The sequence below is a fragment of the Pocillopora damicornis genome, chromosome 2 (assembly GCF_964200805.1).
Source record: "Pocillopora damicornis chromosome 2, jaPocDami1.2, whole genome shotgun sequence".
Classification (NCBI taxonomy): Eukaryota; Metazoa; Cnidaria; class Anthozoa; order Scleractinia; family Pocilloporidae; genus Pocillopora; species Pocillopora damicornis.
The window spans coordinates 4,650,889-4,678,261 of NC_142671.1; the positions used below are offsets into that span (position 1 = coordinate 4,650,889).

The 27,373-nt window shown below is 38.6% G+C and overlaps 3 protein-coding genes across 6 annotated transcripts; 1 reads left to right on the forward strand and 2 right to left on the reverse strand.

The window, feature by feature from the left end:
* Nucleotides 1-5,218: 5,218 nt before the first annotated feature.
* On the reverse strand, nucleotides 5,219-27,077 carry LOC149049627 (fibroblast growth factor receptor 4-like). 4 transcript variants are annotated; one of them, XM_089197172.1, is made up of 15 exons: nucleotides 27,024-27,077; nucleotides 24,807-24,947; nucleotides 24,326-24,649; nucleotides 22,815-23,129; nucleotides 22,114-22,413; nucleotides 21,437-21,570; nucleotides 20,592-21,186; nucleotides 20,203-20,313; nucleotides 17,856-18,031; nucleotides 17,624-17,746; nucleotides 17,282-17,352; nucleotides 16,398-16,438; nucleotides 15,885-15,984; nucleotides 15,521-15,620; nucleotides 5,219-5,568 (listed from the first exon to the last, which is right to left on the reverse strand). In XM_089197172.1, the coding sequence occupies exons 2-15, from the start codon at nucleotides 24,931-24,933 to the stop codon at nucleotides 5,512-5,514; spliced, it is 2,574 nt and encodes an 857-aa protein (XP_089053298.1). In that variant the 5' UTR covers nucleotides 24,934-24,947; nucleotides 27,024-27,077; the 3' UTR covers nucleotides 5,219-5,511. The 4 variants fall into 4 exon arrangements, 2 of the variants coding, with proteins under 2 accessions (XP_089053298.1, XP_089053296.1); XM_089197170.1 differs by lacking the exon at nucleotides 5,219-5,568 and adding an exon at nucleotides 14,769-15,180; XR_016183887.1 differs by lacking the exon at nucleotides 17,282-17,352.
* LOC149049628 (uncharacterized) lies at nucleotides 7,996-9,384 on the reverse strand. The gene is made up of 2 exons (XM_089197180.1): nucleotides 8,949-9,384; nucleotides 7,996-8,790 (listed from the first exon to the last, which is right to left on the reverse strand). The coding sequence occupies exons 1-2, from the start codon at nucleotides 9,073-9,075 to the stop codon at nucleotides 8,501-8,503; spliced, it is 417 nt and encodes a 138-aa protein (XP_089053306.1). The 5' UTR covers nucleotides 9,076-9,384; the 3' UTR covers nucleotides 7,996-8,500.
* Nucleotides 24,993-26,285, forward strand: LOC149049629 (uncharacterized). The gene is made up of 2 exons (XM_089198629.1): nucleotides 24,993-25,002; nucleotides 25,432-26,285. The coding sequence occupies exons 1-2, from the start codon at nucleotides 24,993-24,995 to the stop codon at nucleotides 26,109-26,111; spliced, it is 690 nt and encodes a 229-aa protein (XP_089054755.1). The 3' UTR covers nucleotides 26,112-26,285.
* Nucleotides 27,078-27,373: the final 296 nt, after the last annotated feature.

Sequence of the window (27,373 nt, forward strand, 5' to 3'; positions counted from 1 at the left end):
AACCTATCCTAAAAAAACCCTGTGGGAAAAACGGATAGGAAATCTGGGGCGGGCCAGGCACGACTTAGTCCTCCGCCGAGACTACTAATTCAATAATTTATCGTAAGAAAACGAAATCCGAAACTAAAGAGCAATAGATCGAGCAACTTTTAAGCGATCATTAACACTGTGCTTAATGTATCTGTTCTTTGAAATGGCGCATTTCCAGTCGGCGTGCATGTCCAGAAGATCAGCAGAAATACTCCTACACGCAGGATTTGAAGCGGCGCCAGATTTGATACTATGCGTGCCGTAACTAGCAATGTCATCTTAAGGCCATCGCAACTAGTATGCAGAGTCCTGATAGTTGTGGATTTGTGTGATATCGAATTGTAAGATGACTCGTCCAGTAATCTGTCGGTATGTGTCGGTTTCCTGTAAATTGTTGTCCGTAATGATTTGTCGTCACGGTTTATCAGGCAGTTTAGGAAAGGTAGTTTATCATTTTCTGCGACTTCTCTGGTAAACTGTATGTAATTGTTTTGTCCATTAAGGTGGTGGTGGAATGTGTTGATTTCGCCTTGTCGCACGGCGGTAAATGTATCGTCAACGTAGCGTAGTCAAAGCGGTATCGTTTGTCGGCAAGTCGAAAGGGCGCGTTTCCCTTCTGCATCACATGTACAACTACCGTGTAACTGTTTTTAGTCTTCACCGTTGTACTGAAATTAACTTGAAGTACCCTAAGGTTCAGTAAGGCCATTATGTTCTTTGCCAGTAGTGGTAGAATGGTATATGATGGGATAACTGGGGTAAAGTCCCAGATGCACCCATCACCAAAGTTGAAATGAAGATCAAGCCGGATTGCCCAGGAGAATAATTTATGTAAAATGTACGAGACTGTATAAAAAAGGTGACAATAGAATGTATTTGCAGTTTGTTAGTTGATTCTTGCGTAACTCACTGGATGATCGAGCGAAGTATGTCGAATCAAAGTGCGCAGAGGTTATGGAACCACTCAGCCACACCAACTGAGCCGTAGAACCTCCTCTTGTCCACATACATCATATTGAGTCGCGCATGTTGTATCCTTTATTTTTCATAGTTTTTCGAACGTGACTGGTTATCACCAGCCCAATTTAAGCACTAATAGGACAGTGTAAGAGTCATGCTTGTAATTGGACAGTGTTGTTGTTGTTTTTTTTGTTTGTTTGTTTTTTTTTCTTTATGAAAACGTATAAACCATGTCTAGTTTCTATCTCAAAATTTGTCAAATTAGGACCCCGTGTCGTCCAATTTCGTCTGTTATTATACTGGTGATTGACAATCGGGCTACCGCTTTGCGGTCGTCCGATTTTGTTTTTCGCTTGTATAATTACAGACCGAATTGGACTGCGCTCGGTTCTATTACTATTATAAATTTATCTCTGACATCTTTTGCTTCACGAATTTAAAGTTTTTAGGCATAGGAGAACGTACTGCCCTTGCAGCGTTTTATAGGTAAACGCAGTAACTGAGAAAAATGACTGAGCCGGTGAAAGAATTGCTCCACAACGAAATAGCCATTTGTGTATTTTTGAAAAGACTACGAAGATATGAACACGAATTTTGATTGACTACCGTTAGGCATACTAAATCTCTTCCCTATATGTTATCTTTCGATCGAAATCTAAGTAGACTTTCAAATTTAAGTATCTAGCAAATCAAACATCAAAAGAAAAAAGTTTGATGATAAAAGAAATCCGACTGGTTCTCACGAAATCGTAACCAGCTTGTTTTGGTTTTGTTGTTGCTGTCTTTTTGCTAATTTCATAAGCTGACAAGTTTTTCGGATTGTTGCTTCCTGCACTAACTATGACGTGCAATTCAAAAAATGATAGGGGAATTACAAGAACTGAAAAAAAAATTCGAAATTTTACCTAACAGTTCAGAGGTTTCTGTTTCAAGATATTCTCAGTTTATAGCCTAAAAAGGCAACTTCAGTTAATTTGCTCCAAACAAATCCGCATTATGTAGACACCGTTCAGTCAAATTGTTTGCATTTGTAGAGGATATTTCCTTGTGATTTCGTGAAAATGGCCTAATCACGAGAAACCGACGTACGAAGATCAGGTCAGAAATAGTAATTATTTATCTTGTATACGTTATGGTCGCATCTCAACCTTAATTACTTTTCCTCTACAAAAAAAAACCGAACTGTATTTTAAGTAAGCACCTAGATTGAAATATGCATCCTTCGATATTTGAAAGTTGATTTTTATCCCGTACTTTTGAGGTAAATGGGTCCCAGAGTCATCAAAGCTTCATATATATGATCGCTGTTTTTTACGATTCCTGACTTATTTCCTTGAAATTTAGAGATTCTCAAGTATTGAAAGTTTCAAGGATTTATTATTGCAAGTTCAGCGCTTAACTAGTTTTCGTCCGGTTTCCTTCGTCTCTGCTCTGCTTTTTGTTGCGAAGCAATCATGTCAGTTCCTGTTGATGTCCAGTACAGGCACGTTCAGTCGTCCTGTTGGTACGCAAAAGAGAACTTTATGTTACGCAACAAAGAATAGAGACGAAGTGAGGACAACTTGGTAACGAATATCTCTTCTCGTCCCTTAGACAAGACTGAAATCATTTTTCCAAGTACCTGACGACAATACTACAACCACTGACCCACAAGTCCAGACGTAAACTGTAATCCACAGACGACTTAATTAACGCCAACAAGACTGTACAGATACCTGATGACTACAAACCAGTATCATTTGATGTGAAATCGCTTTTCACAAGTGTTCCACTTCAACTGGCACTAGACTGCAATCCCACGATCTACCGACCCTCTACCGCTCCCGACAGAGGACATTATGGACTTACTGAACCTTTGGCTAACGTCAATTTGTTTTCAGTACAACAGTATACACCACAAACAAGTTACATAGTATAGCTATGGGGTCTCCAGTTTCAGTTGTTGTAGCAGAAGATGTGATGCAGAACATCAAGTAACGCGCCCCTCCGACTTGCTGAAAAAAGATATCGCTTTGGCTACCCTACGTTGAGGATACTTTCACCGCCGTATGACATGACGAAATCGACACATTCCATCAGCCTCTTAAAGGACAAAACACTGACATACAGTTTACCCGAGAAGTCGAAGAAGATGGTAAACTCCCTTTCCTAGACAGCGAAGTGTTAAGCTGAGACGACAACTCATTACGGACGACAATTTACAGGAAACTGACACATACCGACAGATTACTAGACGAGCCATTCTAGAATCCGATATCACATAAAGTCGCAACTATCAGAACTCTTCATACTAGTTGCGATGGGCGAAACGTCAGTCACCACTACCGACAACAGTACTTCTTAGGATTACTCTCAACCGGACGATGAGACTACACTATCACAAACAGTAAGATACTCGTAAACATTTCAGCCGCACGTTATCAAAACTAATTGAAGGGTAATGAATACACTAGCCTCCATTTCGCCTGAAAGTATGCTCGTATATTTGTCCTTGGATATTATGTGTTCCCCGAAGCTCACGGTATCCTTGAGCTTTACTCTCGGAAAACTGTTCACATCTGGGAACAGGTAATGACTGCAATAGAGCATGATATTGACAGTGTTTCAAAAGGAAAAGCTCATAAAGCTCAAGTAATAAATATAATTTCAAATGAAATAAACATTTGTGGCTCAGAGGGACAGGCAATAAACTCCGTGAGGTAGTGGAGCTATTGCTCATAAAAACAAAAATTAACCTGACAACATAAGAGATAAGACTCTTAACGCTTGTGAAGAATTGGTATCTTTCGACGTTGTTTCGCTCTTTTCTAAAATCCCAGTGCATCTTGCCGTTAAGGTTGCGGAGGAGAGACTCCCTGGGACAAAGAACTTCTTTGCTTGTGGAGGATATTATTCATCTACTGTCTTTTTGCCTCAAAACCGCGCAACTCGCATATAACGGCACCTACCATCAACAAGTTTCTGGTACAGCTATGGGTTCGCCCGTCTCTGATGTCATTACCAACATAGTAATGGAAGACGTGGAACAAAGGGCCTTGGCCACTTCACCGGTTAAACCTGTTTTCTGGAAACGATATGTCGATTATGTCGATGATGTTATTTCCGCGGTATCTGAAAATGAAGCGGAGCGCCTCCTATCGCACTTTAATTAAGTAGAGTCGTCGATCCGCTTCACCCTTGAGCGTGAACAGGATAGACATTTGCCCTTTCTTGATTTAAGTGTGTCCAGAGGGGTTTAGGGTAATATGGAGACAAGTGTCTACTGTAAACCTACCCACACCGACAAATACCTCGCTTTCGATTCTCACCACCCTATTTGCCATAAAAAGTCTGTAGCCAAAACTTTACTCAGGAGGGCTAACTGTCTACCATCTTCATTCGATTCGAAGGCTGAGGAGAGGTAATATGTTTCCAATGTCCTAAAGGCAAATGGCTATTCAAAAACCTTTCTCCCCAACTGCCAAAAACAAGTTACAACTAGTAACTCTCTTGATGAAAGGGAACCAGCGACTGGTTTTGCTGTTATTCCTTACATTCAGGGTGTTACGGAACCCATCAAGAGAATTTTGAATAGCCACAACGTTAAAGTGGCTCAAAAGCCTTTTCAGACTTTGGGGCATATTTTCGCCGAATCTAAGGATCCTGTCACGAAAGAACAACGAACCGACGCCATTTATTCTATTCCTTGCAATGACTGTGACAACGAATACATCGGACAGACCAAACGTCAGTTTGGTACACGTTTGAAAGAGCATCGAAAAGCGGTTTTCTTTTGCGAATGGGAAAATCCAGCTTTATCGGAGCACACATGCCTAACCAACCATACAATTGTGTGGGATAATTCTAAAATTATCACCACTAGTCGGCGTTACTACCAGCGCCTTTGTTTGGAAGCTTGGCATATTAACTCCGCCCGCGCTCCTTTTAATCGTGACGATGGCGGCTTGCTTCCTGACGCCTATTTACACCTCGTCGAAAAAAAGGCAGCTAATTAAGGATCATATAAAAGGACCTCTTGTTGCAGCGTTTAGATCATCCCTGATGAAGGCACCAGACAGAAGTGTCGAAACGTTGGGTCTATGAATTGTAATTTCTTCGGTTACATTCATTAAGTCTGATAACCAGAGTAGCATCAAACCATGTCTGGTTCCCGTGTGAACTTTAATAAAAATTAAACTGTTATGAGTTCAATTATATACAAAGTCAGATGGCTAGATCTTGGTTCCTTTTTGGTGAAATCAGTATTTATTTGCTTCTTTGTATCTCTCAACAAAACGGATAAGATCTTTCTTTAACAACGTAGTTTATAAATTCTACAAGTCGAAAGATTCCATTATTATATGATTCTGACTAAATCCTAAGATTCTGAGCGCTGTTGCTTATCAAATTGTTACAGTGTAGCAAACTGAATTTGGCACAACTGAGGTTAGTTTTAGATAGTAGGACGCATTTCCCTACATTGTGAACTAAAATATTGCTCGGGCTATGAACATAAGCTTTCTACATAAGTATGCTTTGGCTCTAGTTCACTTCAAATCTTCCACTTATTTCATCCTCGGTGATGTTAATATATGTCCTCTGAAATTGATGAATCAAAGAGAAGAAGATATTTTAGGTTAGATGCACGAGTGAAGCTTGAAATGAAAAAAAATTGTAATCATATAAAAACAGCAGATAGTAAAGAAAATAGTAACAAGGCGGTAGATGAGAAAGAGATATAAAAAAACTCTTGAGATACCGCTAATTAGGCAAGCAGTGATACACCGTTTGAACCATTATAATCTGACAATAAACAAAGGTGATAATTATTCATAAGTTGGTTAGGTTGTGTTGTACGTAGAATGCAAAGAAAACGAAGAATACTGAGAATACTCTGCCAGTCCAATCACCTTGCTACAAATATTACGTTAAAGAATTCATATTGCAATTGGATAACATACAATAGTCCCAAAAATACGTATAATCGAATTTTATTTGCTGATCCGCCCACACTGCCAAGAAAACAATAACTGAGTAAAGATTTAAGCCAATAGAATAAGACCCTTATGCATACCTTTCAACTTCTTTACTACAATATCAGTAATGCTACCATTCCTTCCACCATAGCGACCTTTGTAAACGATTCCATATTCTCCTTCACCTAGTACCTCATCGAGTACTTCGAGAGTACCTTGGTTTTTTTCATGGTCAGGTCATGCGTATGCTTTTTATTGTTTAGCTGCACATAGTTATTCTTATTTTCACCAACTAACAACGAAGAGATACCATTTACCTCTATAAGCTCACTTTCTTCCGTATCAGCATTCATATCTTTCAGTATCACCTCAGCCAAATCTTTGTTGTCTATGCAGGCCACATACATCTCTTCCGCACCTTCATGGCCCTGATATTGATACAGACAGAAGTGCAACATGTTCAACTGAGAGCAGTTTTAAGGAGTTAGAAATCGTTACAAATCCCCTGGCGATCGAAATGCCCAATTGTTCAAAACAAAAAGGATAGTTTATTCTCCACTTTGAGTATTCTTGCGAATTTTATTTAACAGCGATTATAGTTGGGAAACAGTTTTGTGGGCGTTTGATCAAGTTAACTTTTAGTCGCTATGAAGTTCGATTGCACTCAATAAGATTTACCTCATGATTTCTTCTTGCACGTCGATACAAAAACGCCATAATGCATCCGCTCATGAATGCAACTATTACGCTACCACACACACCAAGTGCAGTAACCAGGGGAACAGACCGTTGTTGTTCCTTTATTGGCGGGACTGTATCTGAAGAAGCTTGTTGAAATATGAAGAACAATGAAATAACAGTGGGATTGAACATTGCATGGAATTATCAAGCGCATTATATGGTGCTGCTGATCGTTTCGTCTCATAGCGTGGGAAACTGAAACCTGATTATCCGCTTGCTAGGATTTGCATAAAGCAAGGAAATATTAAATATCAACTTTCATTTAATTGCTCAGTCTGCAAAAATTATGTTTTTCTTCAATTTAGGTAGAGTAAAATCTCATACTGAGTTCTGCTACACGATTGACCCTCAAGGAAAATGAATGCAAAGCGTAGTATCAACATGCAACCTCATCTAACTTTTTATGAACAGGAACGTGAGATTTGGAAGCTATTTCCTCAGCGCTGCTCTTTGTGATACATATGTCCAGTATTCAAGCGAACTGATCAAAACATTTTCTATAAGTGACTTTTGAAAGCATTTCTTTCAAGTACTTTCATCGCCTTCTCAGAAGAAATGGTCGTTTTATAACAAAATTTAATGCCAAGGTAAGAAACATTGAGCATATGTCTCACCAAGATCCTTTGTGGACAAGAATGCCGGCTTTGATACTTTTTCTCCCGCACTGTTATTTGCAAAGCAGTAATATTTTCCATTATCTTCCCTCTTTACACCCTTTATTACCAGCTGGCTACGGATTTGCTCGTCGTCGACGAAAATCTCAGCTACTCTAATTCGGTTGTAAGATTGTACAGCAAGTGGGTCATCGTTCTTTATCCATGTGATAGACGGCATGGGATGACCTTTGGCGGCGCAGTCAAAGGTTGCGTTGAAACCAGCGTCAACAGTTTGGTTCTTAGGATCCTCAACAATCTCTGGTGCCAGGGAAGCTTACACCGGCAATTTCAGATGACGATGGATATTTTTTTTGAAGAAAGAAAGTTAAATTTGAGAAGCCGTCAGTGAGTAAGGAGCAAGTAAAGCAGGGATGGCAGGTAATTAAGGAAACGCTAAAGGGATAAAGAGAGCTTCGTCACGATAAAGACATCTTGAAATGCTAAGCCCACGCCTTATAGAAGTTCTATCATGACCAATCAATTTTGCTCATGCTTCTGACTTTTTTCTATCCATGTTACTTATCAACTAAAGCAACTTGACTTCTCTTAGATATGGAGCTAGTCCATGGAATATAAATACCAATACACGGAAATTTTTTAGTACGCACAATTCAGTGGGCAAACCACTTGTCACTACGTTTTCCACTTTACCTTTAACTTGAAATATTTCCAAGAAAGCTGATTTAGATAGCAGGGTTGTGAGAAAGTGAAAAAAGAATCCCAGGAGGGTAGGTACCATTTGGGAAAATGTTGCTTTATTTTCAGTAAAATCGCTATTGTAAAGACGATTAGAGCGAATTAGAGTAAAAAACAGATGAAAGCCTTTAGAGCAGGAAATGAGATGACTCGTGGGTTCCGTAAGCAATGAATCACTCCGTATTACTCATCAGGTTTAATGCTGTTTCGAAAATAAAATTTCTTCGTCTTCTAATTATCGGTGATTTGCCAAACTTTGATTTTGGCCAGGCGGTATGATTAAAAATCCGCAAATTAGAATGAGCTTTATGCTGGCACCGCATTTGCCAATTTACTTTATTATGAAATTTCTAAGCAAATATGTGCTCACAAACAATACCCTATTATACAATCTAACTCATGTCATCAATTACTTTATTGCTTCTCGAGGTGATTACTTTATATGTTTTGGCTACTTTGCAGCTAAATTTCGACAACTCTTTGCGTGCAGTATCCCTCATAATCATTCTGAGCCTCACAAGTGTAGTTTCCAAACTGTTCCGTAGTCAACCTCTTGAGCATTAATGTACCCTGCAGGCATTTGGCTCCAACTGGTCTACCCTGAGGATCATACCACTGAATATACTTGGTCCATTTCCTTGGATGTAGCTGGTCTTTATAACTTGGCCACGCTATGCAAGCCAAGTTAATATCTGCACCTATTCTTAATGTGCGGTTTGGCGGACTTGAGAAGATATCCATTTCAGGTATCACTAGACGGAAAAGTTAAAAAAAAATTAAATGCGTGGTCCTCGAGGTAACCTAAAACAATAATAACGATGACTCAATCAATAACTTCATTACAAGGACTTGATTTCTGGATCAAGTGTGCAACTTTAGATTTGTAAACAAAAATGCAGTTGCTACTAACCAGTTTTACTATTGCATCTGTTGCTCATTTCCTCGGTTGAAAGGCTGCTTATAGCACTGGTAAAAAATAACAGCATGAAGAAGTTGCCAGCGTTTCCAAGCCAATGTGTGTTTAGCATTCTGGTCATGGGATGTTCGTCCACTTCCTCGTACAAAAGTTACCTAAATGTAAAGTCGTTTGTTTGCTATGGCATAGGGCAAAACGTCTTTTTTTTCAAACCAAAGCGGGCAGTGGGTGATGGAAACTTTTCTCTTCACCAACAGATTAATTGTCAAGTTATTACCAAACTTCCATTGGGGAAATGAGCCGAAGTGCAAAATGATAGGCGAGGGAGAGGGTTAAACCTGCTTTTGAGGATGTGGCTTTATCATTATTACTATTATCAGACTTGTTATCATTATTTTCATGTCACCATAATGGTAGCTATCATCATCATTATTTTTATTATTATTATAATTATTATTATCACTATTATTACTGTTTGCATTTTGGCATACAATAAGAGTCAAGCATAAGACCTCATTTCAGAAAGTCTATGTTTCGTGACCAAGAAAATGCAATGAACAAAAATTGCAACTAGATGGCTTATAAGTTGTCTCGTGCAAAATGTCATATCTTGTTACCTACGCAACCGATGCTCACGAAACCTGACCAAAATGTAAATTGAAGGTCTGAATAAAGCCTCATGAAAACAGAAGATGAGAGTTTGTCAGGAAAAACTGAAGGGAAAAACGTAAAAGAAATCTCATTCTCTTACCTTGTTATATTTTTATGATGGTTGTTGATTTTTTCAAATTTTATATTTTTGACACATGTCATTTCCCACGGAATAATTTAAGTGAGTCTTGCAAAAGCTTAAGATGTTCTTCATTTGAAGATATGTCAAGTTTTCCACTGATCACTCAAATTGGTGAATCTTGATGCGTTTTGGCACTTAGAGGCAGCTTTGGTGAGTTTTCGCGAGAATAAAGTATTTTAAAATATAAAAATTAATAAATAATAAAAGTCATGATGAAAAAAGGTCATTCAACCCACCTCAAGTCTTTTGCTTGCCACAGCAGACAAGACAAAATGTGAATATATTCAACTTTCTCACGTCGGAATAAACATAAAGGAAACAGGTGTCACAATGTAGATCTTTTTCGATCCAATAATATAACTTGCAGCTATATTTCAACCTAGTGGACACTGCATGAGGCCACGCTTAAAGACCATTTAAGCTTCCATTGATGTCCATTAAACATGGAAGAGTGTGTGAGAATGGTTCTCAAGGTTTGGCAGCAACTGCAATAGACACATCTCCATAATTACTACCCAAGTTTAAAATTTATGACCGAAAAAAAAAACATATAAATGAAAAAACTTATCGTGCGTCATAAGGCATTGAAACTAGCCAGACTTATGAATAATTTTGAGACACCAAATGCAACTTTTCATCTCTATGAGTTCCTTTATTCTTTTAAATGAAAAAATAATCATAATCAAATAAAAATATAGAATGGTGCTTTTTGCAGATTTTACAAAGGAGCCAAGTTGTTTTGGCGGGAACTTTGCACCTCGATCATTATCGCCCAGCAGTTAGTTTTCAATATTTGGGGTTTCCACTTGGCTGATATGCACTTAAAGCAGATAAAATGATAAAGGGTTATGAGGGTTATTTTCCCAACCAAGCTTTTGTTCCGTCGGTTTTATTGCCTTACAAAGAAAAACTTCGAATGACTCATTTATTCGAGGAGTTGACGAGAACGAACACGGATTTCAAAATGGCGACTTTTTCACGTTTACCTCATATTTAATCAAGGAATCGATCTCAATAAGCATGGAGTTAAAAGAAACTCTCCATAAAGGTGGTGACAAATTTTCTGTCTTGATAAAGAAGATAATCGAAAATAAACTCCTGGGATTGGCTGCTTCAATGTTAAAAACGCTATAACTGAATTAACATCTTCACGCCGAAAGCGATTGTAATGTTGACATCGTGAATATGAAAGCGATCTTTGCACTAATGAACTCTACTCAAGCAGTAGTGAAAATAGGGCTTAAAAAAATTGCACGGGATTTGAACCCATGACCTCTGCGATACCGATGCAATGCTCTACCAACTGAGCTAACAAGCGAACTGGGAGCTTGTCGTTAATTTGGTTCCGAACAAACCCATGAAGTGATTAATAAATGACTATTGTTCGCCAGCTGAGAGGTCCGTAGAGGGAAAAACTGTGCCTGAAGTCTTGTGGCACTCAAGACAGAGGGCACGTTTTTTCGCAATACGGACCGACCTAGACTGGTGAATAGCATTTTTATATTTTTCTAAAACTAAACGAAATACTTGCGAAAAGAAACCGAATGATCTTTAGGCTGTAATAACGGCAAGATCCTCTCTAAACCGAACAATTTTTGAGTAAGTAAATGGTAGTAGAAAGAGAGGTAATGCAAACTAAGGAGAAAGGCTTCACCGAAAAATGTTTATTTATGAAGCAGATAAGGGTGATTTCAAAACTTTGAAACATTTCCTTTTTAACAAGCATCTGTCACAATCTGAAACATGTCAATTAGAGAGCGCGTGAGAAAAAAATTCAGACAAACAATGATACTGGTTTGGCAGACAAACTCAAGTTTTAAGACTGTCATGACAATTTTTCTTTCAAAAACATTCAGTGATCTTACTGAAATTATTATTTACTGCCATTGATGAAAAGTGTACGAAGAGTACCTCTGCTCAGACAGTAAATGGCAAAGAAAGTTATTATAGGTTAATTCAACGATAAGTTTTGAAGTTGTGGGAGTTTGCTCGTTTGTTTGCTGCCATGGCGCGTGTAAATCAGGCATTTTTTCACAAAGACACTAAAATCGAATGAGGCACGTTAACTAGACCCATGGGGAATTTAATGCGGACTCTTCCTCCTTGAATTAATTCAGTTTTTGTCACCTAGATTGAAATATGCATCCTTCGATATTTGAAAGTTGATTTTTATCCCGTACTTTTGAGGTAAATGGGTCCCAGAGTCATCAAAGCTTCATATATATGATCGCTGTTTTTTACGATTCCTGACTTATTTCCTTGAAATTTAGAGATTCTCAAGTGTTGAAAGTTTCAAGGATTTATTATTGCAAGTTCAGCGCTCAACTGGTTTTTGTCCGGTTTCCTTCGTCTCTGCTCTGCTTTTTGTTGCGAAGCAGTCGTGTCAGTTCCTGTTGATGTCCAGTACAGGCACGTTCAGTCGTCCTGTTGGTACGCAAAAGAGAACTTTATGTTACACAACAAAGAATAGAGACGAAGTGAGGACAAATTGGTAACGAACATCTCTTCTCGTCTCTTAGACAAGACTGAAATCATTTTTCCAAGTACCTGACGACAATACTACAACCATTGACCGACAAGTCCAGACGTAAACTGTAATCCACAGACGACTTAATTAACGCCAACAAGACTGTATAGATACCTGATGACTACAAACCAGTATCATTTGATGTGAAATCGCTTTTCACAAGTGTTCCACTTCAACTGGCACTAGACTGCAATCCCACGATCTACCGACCCTCTACCGCTCCCGACAGAGGACATTATGGACTTACTGAACCTTTGGCTAACGTCAATTTGTTTTCAGTACAACAGTATACACCACAAACAAGTTACATGGTATAGCTATGGGGTCTCCAGTTTCAGTTGTTGTAGCAGAAAATGTGATGCAGAACATCAAGGAACGCGCCCCTCTGACTTGCTGAAAAAAGATAATGCTTTGGCTAGGCTACGTTGAGGATACTTTCACCGCCGTATGACATGACGAAATCGACACATTCCATCAGCCTCTTAAAGGACAACACACTGACAAACAGTTTACCCGAGAAGCCGAAGGAGATGGTAAACTCCCTTTCCTAGGCAGCGAAGTGTTAAGCTGAGACGACAACTCATTACGGACGACAATTTACAGGAAACTGACACATACCGACAGATTACTAGACGAGCTATTCTAGAATCCGATATCACATAAAGTCGCAACTATCAGAACTCTTCATACTAGTTGCGATGGGCGAAACGTCAGTCACCACTACCGACAACAGTACTTCTTAGGATTACTTTCAACCGGACGATAAGACTACACTATCACAAACAGTAAGATACTCGTAAACATTTCAGCCGCACGTTATCAAAACTAATTGAAGGGTAATGAATACACTAGCCTCCATTTCGCCTGAAAGTATGCTCGTATATTTGTCCTTGGATATTATGTGTTCCCCGAAGCTCACGGTATCCTTGAGCTTTACTCTCGGAAAACTGTTCAAATCTGGGAACAGATAATGACTGCAATAGAGCATGATATTGACAGTGTTTCAAAAGGAAAAGCTTATAAAGCTCAAGTAATAAATATAATTTCAAATGAAATAAACATTTGTGGCTCAGAGGGACGGGAAGTAAACTCCGTGAGGTAGTGGAGCTATTGCTCATAAAAACAAAAATTAACCTGACAACATAAAAGATAAGACTCTTAACGCTTGTGAAGAATTGGTATCTTTCGACGTTATTTCGCTCTTTTCTAAAATCCCAGTGCATCTTGCCGCTAAGGTTGCGGAGGAGAGACTTCCTAGGACAAAGAACTTCTTTGCTTGTGGAGGATATGTACGGCTATGAGTTCGCCCGTCTCTGATGTCATTATCAACATAGTAATGGAAGACGTGGAACAAAGGGCCTTGGCCACTTCACCGGTTAAACCCTTTTTCTGGAAACGATATGTCGATTATGTCGATGATGTTATTTCTGCGGTATCTGAAAATGAAGCGGAGCGCCTCCTATTGCATTTTAATTCAGTAGAGTCGTCGATCCGCTTCACCCTTGAGCGTGAACAGGATAGACATTTGCCCTTTCTTGATTTAAATGTGTCCAGAGGGGTTTAGGGTAATATAGAGACAAGTGTCTACTGTAAACCTACCCACACCGACAAATACCTCGCTTTCGATTCTCACCACCCTATTTGCCATAAAAAGTCTGTAGCCAAAACTTTACTCAGGAGGGCTAACTGTCTACCATCTTCATTCGATTCGAAGGCTGAGGAGAGGTAATATGTTTCTAATGTCCTAAAGGCAAATGGCTATTAAAAAACCTTTCTCCCCAACTGCCAAAAACAAGTTACATCTAGTAACTCTCTTGATGAAAGGGAACGAGCGACTGGTTTTGCTGTTATTCCTGACATTCAGGGTGTTACGGAACCCATCAAGAGAATTTTGAATAGCCACAACGTTAAAGTTGCTCAAAAGCCTTTTCAGACTTTGGGGCATATTTCCGCCGAATCTAAGGATCCTGTCACAAAGGAAGAACAACGAACCGACGCCATTTATTCTATTCCTTGCAATGACTGTGACAACGAATACATCGGACAGACCAAACGTCAGTTTGGTACACGTTTGAAAGAGCATCGAAAAGCGGTTTTCTTTTGCGAATGGGAAAATCCAGCTTTATCGAAGCACACATGCCTAACCAACCATACAATTGGGTGGGATAATTCTAAAATTATAAACACTAGACGGCGTTACCATCAGCGCCTTTGTTTGGAGGCTTGGCATATTAACTCCGCCCGCGCTCCTTTTAATCGTGACGATGGCGGCTTGCTTCCTGACGCCTATTTACACCTCGTCGGAAAAAAGGCAGCTAATTAGGGATCATATAAAAGGACCTCTTGTTGCAGCGTTTAGATCATCCCTGATGAAGGCACTTGACAGGAGTGTCGAAACGTTGGGTCTATGAATTGTAATTTCTTCGGTTACATTCATTAAGTCTGATAACCAGAGTAGCATCAAGCCATGTCTGGTTCCCGTGTGAACTTTAATAAAAATTAACCTGTTATGAGTTCAATTATACACAAAGTCAGATGGCTAGATCTTGGTTCCTTTTCGGTGAAATCAGTATTTATTTGCTTCTTTGTATCTCTCAACAAAACGGATAAGATCTTTCTTTAACAACGTAGTTTATAAATTCTACAAGACGAAAGATTCTATGATTATATGATTCTGACTAAATCCTAAGATTCTGAGCGCTGTTGCTCATCAAACTGTTACAGTGTAGCAAACTGAATTTGGCACAACTGAGGTTAGTTTTAGATAGTAGGACGCATTTCCCTACACTGTGAACTAAAATATTGCTCGGGCTATGAACATAAGCTTTCTACATAAGTATGCTTTGGCTCTAGTTCACTTCAAATCTTCCACTTATTTTATCCTCGGTGATGTTAATATATGTCCTCTGAAATTGATGAATCAAAGAGAAGAAGATATTTCAGGTTAGATGCACGAGTGAAGCTTGAAATGAAAAAAAAGTTGTAATCATATAAAAACAGCAGATAGTAAAGAAAATAGTAACATGGCGGTAGATGAGAAAGAGATATAATGCAGGGGTGGTTCCCATTCGCAGGTTTGCCAAGGATACCTCCTTGCTATGCCTGATGCGTTTAGGCTCCCGTCCAACTTTTAAAGCATCATTTCCCAAACTCATCTATTGGTGATGAGTTTAATTACTTAAAAGATAAAAATAGGAAAGAATGGAAGGAAGGGCTAAGGAATTGCCTAAATTCAATTTCACTCACCTTTACTTCTCGCAAGAAGTATTCCAGCTGATCTACGATGTCAGCAAACGAAGGTCTCATCAAAGGATCCTCGTTCCAACAAGATCTCATCAGCGTATATCTACAAATACGTTGCAGTATTCATTACTTTTTTGCACCTATTTGTTCATTTAACTCAAACAATCTTAACACAGCCAAACTGCAGAGCATCGAACAGCGACATGTAAACTAGATGGAGTTCCAAATTTAAAAAGACACAAACCCTTTGTTAATTCCTCTCCCGGGTGAAATGGTTTTAATTACTTGAATAATGTCGAAATTGTTAACTAATAGAATAAATGTAAACACATAAATACACATGCTTGAAAATGATCGAGAAGCTTACAGTTCTTCCGAGCATTGTTGAGGACGTGACATCCGGTAGCCCGTAGAAAGCCGACTTACCAAGGCAAGTGGTGTTGGAATGTCAGGGTATGGTGAGTCACCTGTTAAGCAAAATAACTAATAAGAGACTTTGCCTAACAACGGTTACTTGAGCTTAATTGATTATGTGGCTTTAAGCTGTTTATCCCTCTGACACATCTGTTGACATATAGCCAGTGAGCTCAAAATTGTAAATGAAACTTGATAATATTATTGTCGTTCCTAGAATATTTCAACTTATTAAAATAATGTTTTTGATCCATCGTGATTGACTTATGAAATGACATACTATTTAATTAATGTCCAAAAAATTGCCTAATTTTCTCCCCTTCAAAAACCTCTCCAAGGCTATAAAACAAAGTATTTTGGAATTCTGGAACCAATGTGAATTTGTACCCATCCCCGACTCTTTTCCCGTCGTCAGCATTCACTTTTATAATGACATTTCTACTTCATCAAATATTTAATGACCTACCATAAGTTGCCATTTCCCAAAGTAATATGCCAAACGACCACCTTCAAATGGGCGAAAAAAGGAAAAAAAACACGCCAAAAAGCAATGATTGATGACTTATTTTCAGTTAAGTATATACTTGCTGACGCTTGATTGACATGGGAACGAATTTGTCTGAAATTAATATTCTGATTACAAGTTGAAGAGATTCGCGTGGCATTATGGAAGTTTCGGATTATTTAAGCGTTTCGCGGGAAAATTAAGTCATTCAAGGTTGGTCAGTCTTGACCACTTTCTTTTTTTTATTTGTTGTAATTTTGGAATATGAAATCCCTGTACAACATCGTTACAATCGTTAATTAGTAGTAAACCAAGTTAGTTTAGCCTTTCCTGGGGGTATTGTGCTGCTGCATTAGATGAGGAATACGTTTTCACGCATTTTTGGCCACATCTCAAAAGTGGCTATTCTGTGGTTTTCTATTTCTAGAACCTTTAGTTTCAGGGTGCACATGTTAAGAAAATAGAGAAAGAGGTTTTTTTTCTTATCACGAGCATGGGACAAAGGAAAAATTCCCCATGGGTCGTCCCCCAGGTCTGAGGTTCGAATCCTCGTGGGGATCAGAACTTTTTACCGAGCTTAAAACTTACCACCCTTCCCATTCTATTTGAAAATTTACAGCTGAAAAAAAAAAACAACAATAACAACCAACAATTATAGTTGAAAGTGTCTGAGAGTCATTTATTATCATGCTTTGGCACTGAAAACTACATATTTTTGAAGATGGCTTTTCAGACAATGCGATCAAGCCTGGCTTGGAACAATCCTAAAACGGTTTCGTTCCAAGATACTCTACCTTTGCATCGGGGATATAACAACTTTGTATACTACTTTTCGTGTCACTTACACATCGCTCTTGGATGTATAAACTCGATCTCGCAGAGATTCTAAAGACGACCATCTCCATGGAACTTTACCCTGTGAAAATGGGAGGTGTGCATGATCTTGTAACATTAGCTTGTATAAACTGGAATGAACAAGCCAACAAGTCACTACGCCAATCTGAGGATTTTCCATCCGTTTGGCTGAATGTTAGTTATATCATAGATCATAAATAAGGTAATCGAAATCAATTGTGGCAGGATATATATGGGGCCATTTGTCTGTCTGGTTTAGAGGGAAAGAATTTAATACAGTCGGTATTAGTAAAAGTAGTTAGAAAAGTAACAATTAGTGGCGCAGTACTTACGCATGAGGTCTTGATGTATAATCCATCCTCTGTGATTTCCCTTGCTAATCCAAAGTCTCCGACTTTTGCCACCATGTTTGGATCGATAAAAACATTTCTCGCGGCAAGGTCGCGATGAATGCACTGAAAAAAAAGTTACCATATCGATTCTCTATCGTGCAAATATTCTCGGATAGTAAATAACTGAGTTAAATTTTCATCAAGAGCTTCGCTAGGAAAAGATCCGGCTAACCTTATGCTCTTCTAAATGTTTCATTCCCAAGGCCACATGTAGAGCAATTTTAAGCAGCTGTCGGTCATTCAGCTTACAGTGCACATTCGCATATTCGTTACCTCCGTCACCCTTGCACCTCAAAAAGCTTTTAAGGCTACCACCATGGACCAATTCGGTGACGACAAGAATTGTCTCTGAGGAAAGAAAAGTTGGCTATCAGGAACAAATTTGCTGCTACAAATTGATGGGAACTCGACGACGGGAGAAAGTAGCCTCAAACCAACCATAAGCATGCACGTTAGGGAGTACCGCGGGTTGGCGGCATCATTTTGGCAAAAGTTACCATATACCTTTGGTAGATTAGATAAAGACAAAATCAAAGCGCTCTGTGAGCAAACTCGTGAATTGACACATGATTTTTTAGATTATGTTTAATGTTATCTGGTTTAGGGAATTTTGTGGTTGATTGTCATATCTAGAGTACGAGCAGTAGTTCAGTGTTCGCTAATGTAGCAAAGAAACAAAGAAACGTTGGGATAAGAAGGCATTACAATTGAAATGATCATGCTATTACATTTGACAAGGTGGATGATGTCATGTGTTTTAAACGTATATCATTTTTGTTTCTGGTTCAAAAGAAAAGGTTGGAAGTAAATGTGGGTGAAAAGGGAAATTTACTTTCTTTCGTTGTAAATATTAGAAAATCAAGGCAATACTGTCTTAATGAAAACATTAACGATTCCCTCTTTATCAAATGAGACAAACGGGAACGAGTTTTGAGTGATATAACTAAGCCAAGCCTGCCACCGTCATTTTGGATCTCCGCCTGGGTAGATTTAGGTCACGTGCTAGGCAACGTAGGATCAATAACAAGATAGAATTTCATTTCAGGCCTATTTATCAATTTTGTGGCGTGTAACTTTCGCATTTTAGTACGTTGTTTGTATGTTGAATCTTCAAATTGTCTTGAAACTTAAAAGAAAATTGTTCTTTAAAAATTCACTGAAAATCGGTAGCTAAAATTGTTTGTTTAGGTGTTATCTGATTTTCGTGTTAACTTGTTATTTCGTCAGTCGCCGGCATCTTTTGTTGCTTCTCACAGGAAAAACACACGCGACGAAACGTAATAATCAATTTTGTCCTCAATCTCACGCTATAACAGAAAAAGCTTTTGAACATCTGTAAACTCCGAGCGCTTCGCAGTAAGTGATATTTTTAATGAATCTTCGGATTGTTTTCAAGTTCAAGGATTGTAAATTACAATTTTATGAAAAACGAAGGTTGTTCTGTTATTTCAGTGTGAATCCTTGCATGCCTGCCAGTCGCTGGCGCCGCTTGTTGAAACTAAAACGAAAAAAAAAACTCTTTTAAGATTATCATTGGCTTCTTTTTCACCCCACCACTATTCTTAGCAACAAAGGTCGCCATTTCGTCTGTTTATTGCTCGCCAAAAACTATAAAATGCACTCAAAAGCCTAAAATCTAAAAAAAGTTTACAGGAATCGACCAATCGAGCGAGCGAGCGAATGCCATTCCCCACATCGTATCTATAACTCGCTCTTGCGCATGCGCGCAATTCACGAGTTAAAAATGAGTTTGCAATTTTAAGTAGCGCTCTCGCTGAGAGCGGTCCTCTCTACTTCCCGTCGGAAAAAAAGTTTTCCTTCACTACTTGCCCATAATAAAGGGTTTAGGACACATATTTCAAAAGTAGTTTATTTGTTCTCCTATTCCCTTTTTGCGTGGTCGCAAGCTAAAATTGATTTTGGCCATACCACCCGTGTGGACAGCGATCGAAAGTGTAAATTTCACAGATTTTCTTCAGCGCGAAGCGACTGCATTAATACAGCTCACGGAATTCGCTCTCGCTACAAATTGTATGATGTATTCAGTCAGTGTACAGACAAAAGATGGAAACTTCACCTGAAATATTTTCCATTACAGCGTTACCTAAGGAGACCTCTTCGACCTTAATTAATATTTGCATATCAAAAATTTACCGATTTGTATGAGAGAATTCTCAAAATTCAGGCGTAAATCGGGGCAAAAAAGCATATCAGTGCATAGCATATACTCCAATGAAGTCGCAGATTGCCTCAAACGCGCAGGTATCTGTCTAACTTTCATTCACTAACATCTTGAAAACACCACAAATCCATGTGTTTGCTGAATTGTGCTCGTCTCAAAGCTCGTTTGCATAATTCTTTGCATAGTTCCTTGGAGATGTTCGTCTTTAGAATCTCTGCGAGATCGAGTTTTCTTGCAACCTGATCACCCTGCCCTGTAAACTTCATTACATGAATAAAGAGATATTTTTTGCGTAGATTAACAAGAATGTTATTTGGATAGTCGAAATAAGTCTCACCTCCTTGAATCCATGTTCCAATTAGGTTGACAATGTTGGGATGTCGTCCAGCCTGTTTCAACATTCTTATCTCATTCAGCAACGCGGCTTTCGCAAGTGTGCATGCATTACCTGAAGAAAAAAAATAAACAAAGGTGATAATTATTCATTAGTTAGTTACGTTGTGTTGTACGTGGAATGCAAAGAAAACGAAGAATACTGAGAATACTCTGCCAGTCTAAACACCTTGCTACAGATATTACGTTTAAAAATTCAGATTGCAATGGGGTAACATACAATAGTCCCAAAAATACGTATAATCGAATTTTATTTGCTGATCCGCCCACACTGTCGAGAAAACAATAACTGAGTAAAGATTTAAGCCGATAGAATAGGATCCTTATGCATACCTTTCAACTTCTTTACTGCAACATCAGTAATGCTACCGTTCCTTCCACCATAGCGACCTTTGTAAACGATTCCATATTCTCCTTCACCTAGTACCTCATCGAGTACTTCGAGAGTACCTCGGTCTTTTTCGCTCTCCTCTATCTCAGTGAGGAGAGATGTTTGTATTTTGTCGCTATCTTTGTCACTCTCCATCCCACTGTCTTGATACGAAATAATGTTGACATCACAATGACCACAGCCATCTTCGACACATTGGTGACCATTTCGTGAGTTAAACAACTCTTCTGCATAGCCTTTTTGATCAGAGATGGAATTTAGGAACTGTTTATCTCCGACATCTAGTGGAGTCGGAGCCCTTCTTTCCTCAGACGATACTCTCGGTATCGAGTCAACTCTCCAGTCGTCATGCGTATGCTTTTTATTGTTTAGTTGCACATTGTCAATGTTATTTTTAACAACTAACAACGGAGTGATAGCATTTACCTCTAAAAGCTCACTTTCTTCCGTATCAGCATTCATATTTTTCAGTATCACCTCAGCCAAATCTTTGTTGTCTATGCAGGCCACATAGATCTCTTCCGCACCTTCATTGCCCTGATATTGATACAGACAGAAGTGCAACATGTTCAACTGAGAGCAGTTTTAAGGTGTTAGACATCGTTACAAATCCCCTGGCGATCGAAATGCCCAATTGTTCAAAACAAAAAGGATAGTTTATTCTCCACTTTGAGTATTCTTGCGAATTTTATTTAACAGCGATTATAGTTGGGAAACAGTTTTGTGGGCGTTTGATCAAGTTAACTTTTAGTTGTTATTAAGTTCGATTGCACTCAACAAGTGTTACCTCATGATTTCTTCTTGCACGTCGATACAAAAACGTCATAATGCATCCGCTCATGAATGCAAGTATTGCGCTACCACACACACCAAGTGCAGTAACCAGGGGAACAGAACGTTGTTGTTCCTTTATAGGCGGGGCTGTAGTTGAAGAAGCTTGTTGAAATAAGAAGAACAATGAAAAGACAGTGAGATTGAACACTGTATGGAAATATTAAGTGCATTATATGGTGCTGCTGGTCGTTTCGTCTCATAGCGTGAAAAACTGAAACCTGATTATCTGCCTGCTAGGATTTGCATAAAGCGAGGAAATATTAAATTTCAACTTTCATTTGATTGCTCAGTCGGCAAAAATGATGTTTTTCTTCAATTTAGATAGAGTAAAATCCATACTGAGTTCTGCTACATGATTGACCCTCAAGGAAAATGAATGCAAAGCGTAGTATCAACATACAACCTCATCTAACTTTTTATGAACAGGAAAGTGAGATTTGGAAGCTATTTCCTCAGCGCTGCTCTTTGTGATACATATGTCCAGTATTCAAGTGAACTGTTCTAAAAAACTTTCTGTTAGTGTCTTTTGAAAGCATTTCTTTCAAGTACTTTCATCGCCCTCTCGGAAGAAATGGTCGTTTCATGACAAAATTTAATGCCAAGATAAGAAACATTAAGCATGTGTCTCACCTAAATCCTTTGTGGACAAGAATGCCGTCTTTGATGCTATTTCTCCCGCGCTGTTATTTGCAAAGCAGTAATATTTTCCATTATCTTCCCTCTTTATACCCTTTATTACCAGCCGGCTATGGATTTGCTCGTCGTCGAGGAAAATCTCAGCTACTCTATTCCGGTTGTAATATTGTACAGCAAGTGCGTCATCGTTCTTTATCCATGTGATAGACGGCATGGGATAACCTTTGGCGGCGCAGTCAAAGGTTGCGTTGAAACCAGCGTCAACAGTTTGGTTCTTAGGATCCTCAACAATCTCTGGTGCCAGGGAAGTACACCGGCAATTTCAGATGACGATGGATATTTTTTTTGAAGAAAGAAAGCAAAATTTGAGAGGCCACCAGTGAGTAAAGATCAAGTAACGCAGGGAAGGTAGGTAATTAAGGAAACACTAAAGGGATAAAGAGAGCTTCGTCACGATAAAGACATCTTGAAATAATAAGCCCACGCCTTATAGAAGTTCTATCATGTCCTATCGATTTTGCTCATGCTTCTGTCTTTTTTTTAAACATGTTACTTATCCACTAGAGCACCCTGACTTCTCTTAGATATGGTAGTTAGTCCATGGAAGATAAATACCAATACGCAGTAAATTTTCAGTACGCACAATTCAGTGCACAAACCACTCGTCATAGAGAAACATAGAGCATTTGTCTCACCTAGATCCTTTGTGGACAAGAATGCCGGCTTTGATGCTTTTTCTCCCGCGCTGTTATTTGCAAAGCAGTAGTATTTTCCATTATCTTCCCTCTTTATACCCTTTATTACCAGCTGGCTGTGAATTTGCTCGTCGTCGAGGAAAATCTCAGCTACTCTATTCCGGTTGTAAGATTGTACAGCAAGTGCGTCATCGTTCTTTATCCATGTGATAGACGGCATGGGATGACCTTTAGCGGCGCAGTCAAAGGTTGCGTTGAAACCAGCGTCAACAGTTTGGTTCTTAGGATCCTCAACAATCTCTGGTGCCAGGAAAGCTTACACCGGCAATTTCAGATGACGATGGATATTTTTTTTGAAGAAAGCAAAATTTGAGAAGCTGTCAGTGAGTAAAGATCAAGTAAAGCGGGGAAGGTAGGTAATTAAGGAAACGCTAAAGCGATAAAGCGAGCTTCGTCACGGTAATGATATCTTGAAATAGTAAGCCCAGGCCTTATAGAAGTTCTATCATGTCCTATCGATTTTGCTCATGCTTCTGTCTTTTTTCTATCCATGTTACTCATCCACTAGAGCACCCTGACTTCTCTTGGATATGGTAGTTAGTCCATGGAAGATAAATACCAATACGCAGCAAATTTTTAGTACGCACAATTCAGTGCACAAACCACTTGTCACCACGTTTTCCACTTTACCTTAGTATTATTTTTAACACGTAATATTTTCAAGAAAGCTGATTTAGATGGCGGGGTTGTGAGAAAGTGAAAAAAAAAATCACAGGAAGGTAGGTACCATTTGTTAAAACGTTGCATTATTGTCAGTTAAATTGCTATTGTAAAGACGATATGCGATTTGTTTCGTAAGGTGAGAACGAATTAGAGTAATAAACAGATGAAAGCAGGAAATGAGATAACTCGTGGTTTCCGCGAGCAATAAATGACAACATCAATAGGGATAGTGGAATAGAAATTCCAGAAGCGTGGATGCCCACCATCAAAAAACACAACAACAGGAGAGCCGTGCGACAGCGGACCGCCGATGAAGCAAATCACTAGGTGAACAGCAAGGATCGAAATGCACCAATCAGAGCTTTTGAATAACAATTAATCACAGCAGAGCATCATACTTTATAAGATCACGCATGATCAGTCGACCTCATTGCCTGAAGAAAATTAGCAGTATGCAGTCGAAACGTCGAGATCTACATCACACGTGACTACATCGCGAGACAAACGAAAAACTAAGCTTTTATAGTTTTAATTCTGTTTCGAAAATAAAAAATTTTTCCTCTTCTAGTTATCACTGATTTGCCAAACTTTAATTGTAGCCAGGCAGTATGATTAAAGACTGGCAGATTAGAATGAGCTTTATGCTGGCACCGCATTTGCCAATTTACTTTATTATGAAATTTCTACGCAAATGTGTGCTCACAAACAATACCCTATTATACGATTTAACTCATGTCATCAATTACTTTATTGCTTCTCGAGGTGATTACTTTATATGTTTTGCCTACCTTGAAGCTCAATTTCGACAACTTTTTGCCTGCAGTATCCCTCATAATCATTCTGAGCCTCACAAGTGTAGTTTCCAAACTGTTCCATAGTCAACCTCTTGAGTATTAATGTGCAGCGTAGCTTTTTGACTTTTGATGTACCCTGCAGGCATTTGGCTCCAACTGATCTACCCTGAGGATCATACCACTGAATATACTTGGTCCATCTCCTTGGATAAAGCCGGTCTACATACCTTGGCCACGCTATGCAAGTCAAGTTAATATCTGCACCTACTGTTAATGTGCGGTTTGGCGGACTTGAGAAGATATCCATTTCAGGTATCACTAGACGGAAAAGTTTAAGAAAATTAAAAGCGTGGTCCTCGAGGTAACCTAAATCAATCATAACGATGACTCAATCAGTAACTTCATTACAAAGACTTGATTTGTGGATCAAGTATGTATCTTTAGATTTGTAAACAAATATGCAGTTGGTACTAACCACTTTTACTATTGCATCTGTTGCTCATTTCCTCGGATGAAAGGCTGCTTATAGTACTGGTAACAAGTAACAGCATGAAGAAGTTGCCAGCGTTTCCAAGCCAATGTGTGTTTAGCATTCTGTTCATTGGATGTTCGTCCACTTCCTCGTACAAAAGTTATATAAATGTAAAATCGTTTGTTTGCTATGGCACAAGGCAAAACGTCTTTTTTAAAACCAAAGCGGTCAGTAGATGGAAGCCTTTCTTTTCATCAACAGATTAATTGTCAAGTTATTACCAAACTTCCATTGGGGAAATGAGCCGAAGTGCAAAATGATAGTCGAGGGAGAGATTTAAACCTGCTTTTGAGGATGTGGCTTTATCATTATTACTATTATCAGACTTGTTATCATTATTTTCATTATCATCATCATAATGATAGCTATCATCATCATTATTTTTAAAAATTGAACTGTAACCAGGATATGACATAGTGAAAAAGGTAAGAAACGTTCTCTGGTTAAAAAGGTTTTAAAATATGAGCTTTCGGCTATTATACTATAGCCTTTAACGAATGTAAAAGATATGAGCGCGTGAATGGAAATATATACAGGGGAGGGTGTGAAAAAATTAAAAACTAAAAAGGAGTCTGTGCGGCCTCGACCCTTCTATTCCGTGCAGCCAACCTTCCGAGCACCATTGAAGGTAAAAGACGCGAGACTGGCCACGTTACCGAAGCCTTAAAAGCTAATGGCTACCCATCAATAGTTATTTCCAACATTTTAAAAAAGAAGTCAGCTCCGACAACTCCTCCACCAGAAGAGTTAGTGTCCATGATCTTCAAATGGGCCGATCCATCAGATACATCTCTGGGTTTCGCTTGTCTCCCCTACATCAGCGGCCTGACTGAGCCCCTTACCAGATTACTTCGTAAAAATGACATTCGTGTGGTTAGCAAACCAGCTAAAACCCTGCAACAAGAATTTCCGTCACCTAAGTTCAGGCAGCCCTTAGATCTACAATGCAATGTTGTCTACAAAATTCCGTGCTCTGACTGCTGTTGGAGTTATGTAGGAGAAACTGGCAGATGCTTTAAAACCCGAAGAAAGGAACATCAACGAAATCTTAAAAACTATACGAGTGGCTCGAACATTGCCAACCATGCGTGGGAAAACAATCACGCGATTGACTTTGAGGACGCTACCGTGATAGACAAAGGCAATTACCGCGTTCGAAAAACACTAGAATCTTGGCATACCGCAAAAACTGTCGGCGCAGACAATAACTTTAAACCGTTACCAAGACAATATTCTATCTTACTGTAATTTGATTTTGTTCTATTGTCCATTTTTTAGCTTTTCACACTTCTATTGTAGTTTTTAGTTTTTAATTTTTTCACACCCTCCCCTGTATATATTTCCATTCACGCGCTCATATTTTTTACATTCGTTAAAGGCTATAGTATAATAGCCGAAAACTCATATTTTAAAACCTTTTTAACCAGAGAACGTTTCTTTCCTTTTTCGCTATCATTATTTTTATTATGATAATTATTATTATCATTATTATTATTATTGTATGCGTTTTGGCATATGAGTCAATTGTAATGAGGCCGTGATAGCAGTGGCTATTTCTATTAACCGAGCGAAAATGATCTCATTATTTTCTCTTACTGGTCCAAAAAAACTTAAAAAGAATAGAAGCATAAGACCTCATTTCAGAAAATCTATGCTTCGTGACCAAGAAAATGCAATGAACAAAAATTACAACCAGATGCCTTATAACTTGTCTCGTGCAAAATGTCATATCTTGCTACCTACGCAAACGATGCTCACGAAACCTGACCAAAATGTAAATTGAAGGTCTGAATAAAGCCTACTGAAAACAGCAGATAGGAGTTCGTCATGGAAAAACTGAAGGGAAAAACGTTCAAGAAATAAGAAAATCTCATTCACTTACCTTGTTATATTTTTATAATTGTTATTGAGTTTTTAAATTTTATATTTTCGACACATATCATTTCCCACGGGATAATTTAAGTGAGTCTTGCAAAAGCTTAAAATGTTCTTCATTTGAAGAAATGTCAAGTTTCCCACTGATCACTCAAATTGCTGAATCTCGATGAGTTTTGGCACTTAGAGACAGCTTTGGTGAGCTCTCGCGAGAATAAAGTATTTTAAAATATAAAAATAAATAAATAGTAAAAGTCGTGATAAGAAAAAGGTCGTTCAACCCACCTCAAGTCTTTTGCTTGCCACAGCAGACAAGACAAAATGTGAATATATTCAACTTTCTAAGGTTGGAATAAACATAAAGGAAACAGGTGTTTTTACCAACATATGTCACAATGTAGATCTTTTTCGATCCAATAGTATACCTTGCAGCTATATTTCAACCTGTTTGACACTGCATGAGGTCACACTTAGAGACCATTTAAGCTTCCATTGATGTCCATTAAACATGGAAGAGTGTGTTAAAATGGTTCTCAAGGTTTGGAAGCCACTGTAATAGACATATCTCCATAATTGCTACCCAAGTTAAAAATTTATGACCGACAAAAAAAACATATAAATGAAAAAACTTATCG

What these genes read in the sequence shown, in the direction of transcription:
- LOC149049627 (XM_089197172.1), bottom strand. Translation starts at nt 24,933, where the DNA reads ATGAACAGAATGCTAAACACACATTGGCTTGGAAACGCTGGCAACTTC. An exon ending in CAGATGCAATAGTAAAAGTG is followed by an intron (nt 24,650 to 24,806) that starts GTTAGTACCAAC and finishes TTTTCCGTCTAG; the next exon opens with TGATACCTGAAATGGATATC. An exon ending in TATACATCCAAGAGCGATGT is followed by an intron (nt 16,439 to 17,281) that starts GTAAGTGACACG and finishes GCCCATTTGAAG; the next exon opens with GTGGTCGTTTGGCATATTAC.
- LOC149049628 (XM_089197180.1), bottom strand. Translation starts at nt 9,075, where the DNA reads ATGACCAGAATGCTAAACACACATTGGCTTGGAAACGCTGGCAACTTC. An exon ending in CAGATGCAATAGTAAAACTG is followed by an intron (nt 8,791 to 8,948) that starts GTTAGTAGCAAC and finishes TTTTCCGTCTAG; the next exon opens with TGATACCTGAAATGGATATC.